General features: G+C 55.2%; 1 protein-coding gene across 1 annotated transcript; it reads right to left on the reverse strand.

The window, feature by feature from the left end:
• Positions 1 to 2154: 2154 nt before the first annotated feature.
• Positions 2155 to 4233, reverse strand: Sppl2c (signal peptide peptidase like 2C). The gene has a single exon (XM_005328157.3). It carries the CDS (start codon positions 4231 to 4233, stop codon positions 2155 to 2157), a length of 2079 nt encoding a protein of 692 aa, XP_005328214.2.
• Positions 4234 to 10226: the final 5993 nt, after the last annotated feature.

Here is a 10226-nt window from a genome sequence, read left to right on the forward strand (position 1 = left end):
ATGTGACCAGGATAATTTCCCAGTGAGGAGCAGAGCTGGGACTATGGGCACCCCCACACTTACTGCACCCTGGGTTCTTGTCCACCCTGGGTCAGGACTTGGGACTCCTGCTTCAACCCCACTGCCCAATACCGTGTATCCAGCCATGGGGAGGGGGCGCACAGCATGCCCAGGCTCTTCCCTACCCTCCACATTAGGCCCCTGGATGGATGCAGAGTGGGGGTCTTCCTCCCAGTCCCTCCTTGAGACTCCTGTCCTTGGAGGCTGGCCTTGGCCGGGTCCCAGGGAGCTCAGGCCAGCATCCTCAGAGCTGCCCCAACTGTGAGTGCTGGGGAGCCAGCTCCTCCCTCCCACCCCGGACTCTGAGGATTGGGGGACAAGGGGCCTGCGCTCTGCCCAGCGATTTCCCTTGAGCCTGGTGGGGGTGTAGCCTACCTGGGCAGGCTCGGTGACGCAGGTCAGCAGTGGGGAGGCTGCCTGGGCTGGGGGTGAGCCAGGGCCTGTGGCGGCCCCTCTGTCCAGGCCAGATGGCTGCTGGCTCCAGTGGGAGGGGCTGCCAACACCTCCGGTTGGTGTCCTGGCGCAGGGGGGCCTTGCCCTGTTCTCGCCCATCCCTGCACCCATGCCTCAGCTCCCGCACTCCCACCCCTGGGCCTACCCAGGCCCCCTGAGCCTCACCTCCACCCTGACCCAGGCCCTGCAGGACCCCTGTGAGGCAGGGTGGGCAGCAGGGCCCTCTCTCCTGGCCTCCCCTTTCCTCCTCAGTTCAGGCTGGACCGGCTCTTCCCCTGTTGGTTCATTCATTCCTTCAACAAAGAGAGGCCAAGCACCTCGCCTAGGCCAGGCCCCGTCCTCAGCCTGGAAACTACCAGACGATCAAGAGGGATGCGGACCCCACCCTCACAGAGCCGAGCTCTCCTGGGGAAGATGAGAAAACCAAGGAGCAAGGTGTATGGTGGGTGACAGGGCTGAGGCTGGGAGCCTTCAGAAAGGGTCACAGGAAGGCCTCCCCGAGGAGGGGACACCTGAGCTGAGGCATGGACAAGATGAGGATGCACAGCCTCTGGGGACATGACCCCCATCCCCAGCACGGCCTGCTCAGGAAGCCGTCGGCCACCCCGATTCTGTTTCCTCGGATCAAGCAACACCTACACACAACCTAGAGCCCGAAACTAGGATCCCTGGAGGTCATCTCATCCATGCCCCTGCCTCCGGGTGGACATGGTATTCTAAGGCTCATTTTGCAGATAGGACTATTTAGCTCCGAGGAGGCTTGTCCATTGCCCGTCAGTGAGGCAGCATGGGAACCAGAGCCGTGGTCCCGTGTTCCCCCACCCCAGTCCCAACCCTTCCAACCTCTCCTGCCCCTGTTTTAAGACAATGCTCAGGTTGATATCTGTCTGTCCTGGACCTCCACCTTTCCTGGGCCCCTCACAAGGAGGTGCACACAACAAGGGCATACTCAGTGTCTCTGGATGGAGTGGGTGGCTGCATGCAGGAGTGTGCTGGGCTGGGTGCCGGTGTCCGGGACGACTTGAGCAGAGACCTTCAGCAGAACAGATGTGAGTCAGGCTTAAGGATGCTGAGGGGTTTTCTAGCGAGCCAGGGGACTGGTTTGGGGTATTTCTGTTTGGAGTGGGAAGGACATCCCAACCAGAGGGAGCAGCACGTGTGGAGACAGGGGGACAGGACATGGACGGATCAAGGAACAGCCATGGTCCCACTGGCCTGAGCAAGGGAGGATGGGCAGTGGGGCCAGGAGTGGCAGGGACGGGACATGGGCTGATTGGCAGGTTAAGGAGCTGAGGCTGACCTGCAGGTCTGGGCAGGTAGGGGAGGGGAATGAGCTGCCCAGGGAGCCCTGGAAGCAAATCCTGATGTGCCAAGTGCACTTGTGCAAGTCATGTGTCCTCTCCAGGCCTCAGTTTCCCCTTGGCATGATTTGGGAGAGGCACCGACTCCCAAGGAACCGCCCACCCCCGGCCGTGCGCAGACTTGTCCCGGGACGGCTTCACGCTTTAGTCCTAACAACACACAGGCTCCTCGGGTAGATATGGAATTTCTCTAATGCCCCGATCTCTCTTTTGCCACGCGTGGCTTTGCTCTGCAATATTCTGGCGGCCCTCGTAGAGGCACAGGTCCCAGGGCCTCCAGTTACAGGGGAGCCTGTGTTGACAAGCTCTTCTTTACCTTCAAGCCCTTCCTCTTGTGGAGCCCTGTCCAGGGCAGGCTGGCGTCGTGGGCCTGGGTGTGGGCATGGCCCAGCTCCGAGGGTGGGGGTGGCGGCATGAGTGGGACCAGCATGGCCACGGGCATCACTGGCATCAGTGGTATCAGCTCCTCTGAGGACCCGGGAGAGTTGGGGGTCAGCTCATCGGGATCCAGGTTGGCGTCGCTCCAGCCCTCAGAACTGTCACTGTGGCCCTCTGGACGGATGGTTTCATCCTCAGAAATGGTGACCAGTTCAGCTGTGTCCTCCCCAGGGTTGACGTCTATGTCTTCTGTGCTTTGGTTGGTGACCACCTCAAACTCGCCAGCGGGGTGGCCATCCGCTGTGCCCTCCTGCTTCTGCTTGGAGCCAGCCACCGGCGCAACACAGAGCCCTGCCCCAGGCTGGGCAGGCACCTTGGCTTTGCACTGGCCCGTCCAGAAGAGGGTGAGCTCCTGGCGGCAGGCAGCCACAGCCAGGCTGGTGACCAGGGTGATGGACACTAAGTAGAGCAGGGCCGGCTGGCCCATCTCCATGAGAACCATGGCGACAAAGGTGACCAGCAGGCCCACGGCGTAGGCCATGGTGCAGGCCACATAGTAGACCTGGCGAGAGCAGACTTGCACATCAAAGCGGTGACAATAGGCAACCAGGAAGCCGGGGACCACAATGTCACCGAAGCCAAGGATGGAAAAGGGCTGGTCACATAGTGTCAAGGCCGAGAAGCTCAACCGGGGCACCTTGAGCACCATGGGCAGCCTCTCCTGGCTGGAAGAATCTGTTGGGCCTGCAGCGACCTCCACCATGATGCTCTCCCCTGTCTTGGTGAAGAGGGGTGTGACAAAGACGAAGAAGACATCGAAGGCCAGCAGGGCCATCAGGAAAGAGGCACAGTTCTTGAGTGTGGGCAGCCGCACACGCCGCAGGACGAAAAGGCAGTAGGTGATGCCCAGTATGTCCTGCAGGAGCCACGCCCAGCGGTCCTCATTGCGGTAACTGACCCAGAGAAGGGTCACCAAGGCACACAGGCCTGCCAGCAGCAGCAGGGACAGCTGCAGATAGGACCGGCTGCCAGGCCACTGGTATTGCCACAGGGACACGTGACGCACCAGGGGTGCCAGGCAGCTGTAGAGGCCGGTGCCGGCGCCCAGGCTGAAGATCCCAATCATGACGTAGACGAAGCAATCATAGAAGAAGTAGAGCAGCACCATGATAGAGCAGGACATGGTGACCACGGCGCCCGTCATGGCTGGTGTGAAGTCCACTGGCGAATCCTCATCCTCCTCACCCTCCTGACCTCCCTGAGACCCCTCGGCTATTGCTCCTTGCGGCTGATTGTGACCTCCAGGCCCCCCTCCTCCTCCTCGGGCCCGGAGCCGCTGCAGCCGATCGGCCTCAGTCATGCCGGCCCAGTAGCCTCCTGCGGCCACGGTGCCCACAGCCAGGATGAAGATGACCACCATGTTGTAGTCCATGACGGGCTCCGGGGGCGCGTACATGGCCACGTGGATGACGGCATTGCCGCGAGCGTGGCTGAAGATGTCAAGCATGTCACTGTAGCGCAGCACGGCCACAGGGATGGTGAGGTCTGGCAGGGGCTTGCGGGGGTCTTGGGATGCTGGCGTGGTGTCTGAGCACTGTCGGTTGCTGACCCGGCTCACGATGAGCAGCCCGTGGGCGCCTCGGCCCTGAGCCAGCCAGCCCTTCTCGTAGAAGCTGCAGTTGCCCCTCATGACCATGGCGGTGGTGTGGCGGAGGGGCTGTGGTCTGGGGGAGCTGGGCTGGGCCTGGTGGAAGGAATCCTCTCCTGGGCACCAGGCTGCCATGGTGCCATCGTACAGGGGCAGGAGGGGGGCGTGGCTCAGGTCTCGGGGTAGGGTGACGTAGTCGGAGCTGAACAGGATACAGTAGTCCTTGCTCCAGTTCTCGGACACCACGTGGACCACGCCGTACTCCCCCTGGGCCATGGTGCTGATTAGGAGGAGGAGTGAGCCCACCAGGAGGAGGAAACCCAGGCACGCCATCCTCCTCAGCCACCTACTGTGTTGTCCCCGGGTGGCAGCTGCCCACAGCCTAACTCCCCTGCCAGGCCAGGGTGTGGCTCTCTGTCACAGAGCAGCTTGGCCACCCATCCTGGAAACCAGGGCCACACCTACCTAGTCACAAAGCTGCGTGATCTTGGCGGAGGACACTGGCACAGGGCACAGGGTCCCTTCCAGGACTGTGTTCCCCAATCCTGGCCCTGGTAAAGATGTCACCAGGGTCCTACTCTTTAGCCCTGAGACCTCGAGCTGTCCTTCAAAATCCATCCCTCTTTCCACCAGGCACACATTCATGTGGTTAGAATGGCCACACAACCAAGTTTCTGCCAGTAGAAACTGAACAGAAATGATGTGAGTCCTTGGAGACCTTGGATGAAAGACTGTGGAGCGCCTCATCCCTTCTGTCTGTCCCTTTCTCACAAGTGGAAACAAGGACAGGCCAGTGATCTGGTTTTGACTATGACAAGAAGGACAATGTCCTAAGGAATGGAAAGAAAGTGAAGGGAGCTGGGTCCCTGGATGTCTGCATGGAGATGCTCACTGAGAATTCTCACCAGAGACATACATTGTCTTCCATAATAAGCCATTGGCTTGTTATGGACCTCTTTGTTATGGCAGCTTAACCTTACCCTAACCCACCTACATCATGAATGAGTAACAGTCAGGCTCAGAGAAACCTAAACTGCCCCAGCTAGGAAGGGTGTGGGTTCTCGTGTTGGTGAAGTCACTGGATTTTGCTCAAACATTTTCACTGGAAATGAAATATGTTCACTCTCATTTTCACTGGATTCTGTGCCACTGTCCCCAGTAGGTAGACATCCAGTCAGAAAGAGGGAACTCAAAGAGTAGTGAGAGCTGGCTTTGAAGTCAGGAGTCCCAGATGTTGGCTCTGCGCCTGCTTTAACAAATGATCACAAACAAGATGGATAAAACAACGTTTGTTCTCCCACAGTTCTGGAGGCCAGAATCCTGCTATGGACTGAATGTTGTGTCCTCTCAAAATTCACATGCTGAAGCTTGACCCGAAGGTGATGGTTGGGTCAAGAGGAGGATGGAATTTGTGCCCTTGTAGAAGAGATGGGAGGGAGATGATCTCTGTGGGGCCCTTTGCAAACCAGGGGGAAGCCCCTCACCGGGGACTGAATCAGCCGGCACCTTGATCTTAAGCTTTTTCTAGGTCTCTGGAACTATGATAAATAAATGTTGTTAAGCTTCCTAGTCCATGGGGTTTGTCTAAAACAAAGCCTGAAATCAACATGTCACATCAGCAGGGTGCTCCCTCTGAGTCTGGGTGGAATCTCTCTTGTCTCTTCGATGGTGGTGGCTGCAAGCCTCATTGCCTTCCTGGTAGCAATCTCTGCCTCTGTGCCACATGGCTTGCCCCCCTCTGTCCCTGTGCCTCTTCTAATAAGAACTCTAGTGACAATGGCTTTAGGGCTCAACTGAATGATCTCATCTTGACTTAATTACCTCTGCAAAGACCTGATTTCCAAATAAAGTCACACTCGCAGGTATGGGGACTTCACCAGGTCTTTTTGGGGACACAATTCCACTGCTGACACACATGCTAATTTAACCTCCAAAGAGCAAGTGGTGGTCTTCCTCGTCCACAGCGCGTCCATCCTTTCCAATTCCGAGTCACTCTCTTTGGGAACATCTCATCATGGAAACACCATCTCCAGCATCCAGCTCTGGATTTTGTTTGTTTCCACATTTTTTCCCCCCGCTCTGGGCTCTGGGTTTCTGGATGTTCTGAAGTGGAGAGCAAGTTTAAAGGACCTTGCGAAGTAGTCTGCATGACTCATCTAGATTTTGATAGCCCTTTCCCCCTAATCATTTATATATTTGTCTTGCCAACTCCTAATTTGACAGCTGCTTTTTGTGACTTGTTTAATATTGTGGCTTCCAAAGCATTCAGCTGAATTTTCATAATGAACATTTCTCCTCGTTTGTGTACTTCTGATTTATCCATTAACGTAACATTTAATTAGATTACAAGCAATAATTACAATGACAACTGAACTGTCAAAAACACATCAGAAAACCAACAGAGCTGAATGGGGTGCCACCAGCTGGTGTGGAAATGGGCAGGACCCAGCTGCTGGCTGCCCCTTCAAGAGAGTTCCTACTGTTGGTCAGGAGATGATTGGGAGAGGGGTCAGCTTGGATAGGCCTCATCGTAGCCTAAGGCAGTGTCCCTATGGAGCACACCTGTCTGAATTTGGGCACCTAAATGCTAGCTGGTCGGGAAGCCCCTTGCTGAGAGCTGAGAACCTAAAACCGTTTCTGGCCCCCAGCTATGATGAGCAGGATAGGCCCTCACTCAGGGCCCTGCTCCCAAGAAGGGACTCTTGGGTCTTTTAGAAATCAAGGACTAACACACCCCTGGGATAGAAATTATAAACAAAAACAAAAACAAAAACAAAACCCAGACAGTAACAAGTGAGAATATGGAGAAACAAGAACCCTCATGCACTCCTGGTGGAAATTCAAAATGGCGCAGACACTGGGGAAAACAACTTGGTGGTTAAGCAGAGAATCATCACATGACCTAGCAATTCCACTCCCGGGTGTGCATCCAAAAGAATCGAAAACAGGCGTCCAAACAAAAATTCATACATGCTCATAGCAATACTATGCAGGACGACGTGAAATACATAGAAAGATCCCAAGTGTCCACCATCCGTTGAATAGATAAAGAATGGTCCAGCCACACAGTGGGAAGTCCTCAGCTGTGAAAAGGAGAAGAGGGTAGATACATGCTATAATGTGGGTGAACTTTGAAAACATCGTGGTAAGGGGCTGGGGTTTTGGCTCAGTGGTAGAGCACTCACCTAGCACATGGGGGGCGCTGGGTTAGATCCTCAGCACCACATAAAAGTAAAATAAAGGTATTGTGTCCAAATACAACTAAAAACCAAAATATATATATATTTAAAAAAATTTTTTTTAGTTGTTGAACTATTTATTTATTTATTTATTTATATGTGATGCTGAGACTCGAACCTAGTGCTTCACACAGGCTAGGCAAGTGCTGTACCACTGAGCTACCACCCCAGCCCCCCCCAAAATATTTCCTTAAAAAAATATTATGGTAAGTGAAAAAGGCCAGACAAAAGGACAAATACCAAATGGTTGACTCTACTTATCTGGAATATAAGAGCAAATCTATAGAGATCAGATTCATGGTGGCCAGGGCCCGGGGGAGGAGGATTGGGGAGTGACTGCTAATGGGGTTTCCATTTGGGGAAACAAATGCACAACATTGTTATATATTTTTATTGTTATATAACAACTGAACAGATTTATGGGGTGCAAATGGATTTAATGCCACTGGATTTTACACTTTAACATAGCTAAAACAGTTTTACAATTTGTGCTTTATCACGCCCAGAACGACAAAAACAAGAACGGGCTCATCCCCTGGGCTGGCACAGTCCTCAGGACAGGTCTCACTGTGGTTCCTCAGAATCCTGCCAGGCCAGCATGTGCCCCCAAACTTGGGGGTTCAGCAAACTTGGGAACCAGCCTGGCACCTTGTCACATGCTTGTAATCCTAGATTCTCAGGAGGCTAAAGCAGGAGGATGGCAAGTTTGAGGCCAGCCTGGGCAATTTAGTGAGGCCCTGTCTCAAAATAAAATAAAATAGGATGGGGATGTAGCTCAGTGGTAGAGTAGCTCTGGGTCTAATCCGCAGCACAAAAGAGAGAGAGAGAGAGAAAGGAAGGATGGATGGATGGAATGAGGGAAGGGAAGGAGAAAGAGAGGGGAAAAAAGAAAGAAAGGAAGAGAGAAAGGAAACATGGGTACTCTCGACAGAGCTTGCTCGTGCCTTCCTCCTTGATCTACCCTTGGGCTCAAAGGATTCTCTGAAGGCTCCTTCCCTCCATGTCTCCTCCTGGGACCCAGCTTGCTGAAGGCGGTCCCTGCCTCAGTCACTGTTTACCCACCCGCCTACCCCAGCCCAGCCCATCAGCCCTGGGCTTGCCCTTCAGGGTGGCCACTTTGAGCCCTGATCATTGCATTCACACGAGTGGCTGGTGCCCTTTGGGGCTGTGGTCCACTCTCCTGCTATAATCCTGCTCTAAGGATTTGCAGACTCCTGACCCTGACCTTGATGACAGCCCCTGCGCTGGCTGCTTTGCTCTCTCCCCTGTCCCCACCTCGGCCAGGACCTGAGCTCTCAGGGGGCTGCCCAGGGCAGACCAGTGGCAAAGTCTCTGCCTTCCATTTGGACCTAGACAGCGTCTGGAACATTTCTCTTCACCCACTCAGGGGCAGTAGGTATCCGCTCAGGCAGGCAGGGAAAGCACCCTGCTGCTTGGCCTCTCTTCTGCCTCGACCTGCTGACCCAGGCCTGAGCTGGAGGTGGTGCAGACCTGGGAAGGGACTGGCTTGTCATCTGCTCTCTCCCTCACTCCAGCCACGAAGGGGAGAGAAGCAGGAGCTCGGGCCTCCCCAGTTTTCACCATCCTCCTTGGGTCCCTAAGAGCCCTCCCCTTGTTCTCACCTGCCTTGGCCCAGTGCACAATGAGGCAGGGTGGCAGGGTTTTGTCCAGAACGACTTGGAGGGACAGAAGGGGCTGGGTGGCAGTCTGGTGGCAGTTTGGAGTTTCATCCAAATGATGAACTCATTGGTGCTTCCGTCACCGAGAGCTTTGAGAAATGGACGGGGCCCAGGCCTCTCTTGACCCTGAGCCTGCCTGGCGGTATCTGCAGGGCGGTATCTGCAGGGGTTGCTGGGCTAGAGAGAAAGGCAGGAGGCCATGTTGAGAGGTGGAGCTGGGATGACCTGGGGACACAGGGGGCACTTGAGGCCTGTGCTGTGTAGGCTCCAGATCCTACGGCCAGCTCATCTTTGAATGCTGTTTGTCTACAGATTGGAAAATAGAAAAATGTCCCTGGAAAGTTACTGTAGGAGGCAGTGGGGCAGGGAGGGTAACCTTGCAAAGAGTCCTGTACCTCTGTGCAGGCAGCGTGAAGCCACCTTGGGTTTTCATCCAGACATGCCACTGCTAGGTGCCCTGGGCAGGTCTCTTGACCTCTCTGGGCTTCACTTCTCCCACCTGTTAAATGGGGGATAATAGCATCTGCTTTGCAGGGCAGTAGGAAGAATAGATAAGATTCGTGTGCGTGACCTGATGCCCCCTAACACAATGCCGCTCAGGATTGCTGGGGATGAGCTGTAGAGAGCACCTGCTCTGTTTGGGCCCAGTGAGCAGTTGAGTTGGGAGCTGGGGGCTGGATGAGATGACCACGAGACACCTCTGAGCTGGAGGCCAGCGGCTGCCTCACGGGGTTAGACGGCCTGGGGTGCAGAGAGGGCTGCCATGGCTTCTGGGGGCCTGGGCTACGTGGTTTGAAGCTCAGCATCATTTTAGAGAGTGGAGGGGTGGGAGGTGAGGAAGGGCTGCCAGAGACTCTGAGCCAGCATTGCTCCTGCCAGCTGGCCTCAGCTGCTGGACTCCGGCTGGGCCAGCCGTGGTGGGTCACATCTTCAGGTGGGACGTGCTTCAGGTCGATCCAAAACCCTGTGGCCTCCTCAGCCCTCTGGTCCCAGACCTGCCTTATCAGTCCTGGCCTCCCAGCCCAATGCCCCCAGGACTTCAGTCACCTGAGGGCCAGAAGGAGCCCTGGACTTGGAGCCAGAAGGCTTCCATCTCAGGAGGTCACTAGGCCTCAGTTTCTTCAGCTGCAAAATGGGCTGGTTCCTACCTCCTTGGGCTAGTTGAAGACTAGGTGAGACACACTATGAAGGATTTTGTGGATTGCAAAACCAGTCTACCAATGGCCCTGATTCAGGTATTATTATCTGGGTTTTAAAACCTCCCTCTCTAATACTCGATTTCCCCAGTCCTGGCCCCAGGGCGGCCAGCATAGGGACCTAGAAGGGACAACAAGGACCTCAGGGAGGGGATTGTGCTGTCTGTCAGGGAGGGGGAGCTGAACTGGAAGAATTGTGTGTCTATGACTTT

Source organism: Ictidomys tridecemlineatus, chromosome 3 (genome assembly GCF_052094955.1).
Source record: "Ictidomys tridecemlineatus isolate mIctTri1 chromosome 3, mIctTri1.hap1, whole genome shotgun sequence".
In the NCBI taxonomy this organism is placed as follows: Eukaryota; Metazoa; Chordata; class Mammalia; order Rodentia; family Sciuridae; genus Ictidomys; species Ictidomys tridecemlineatus.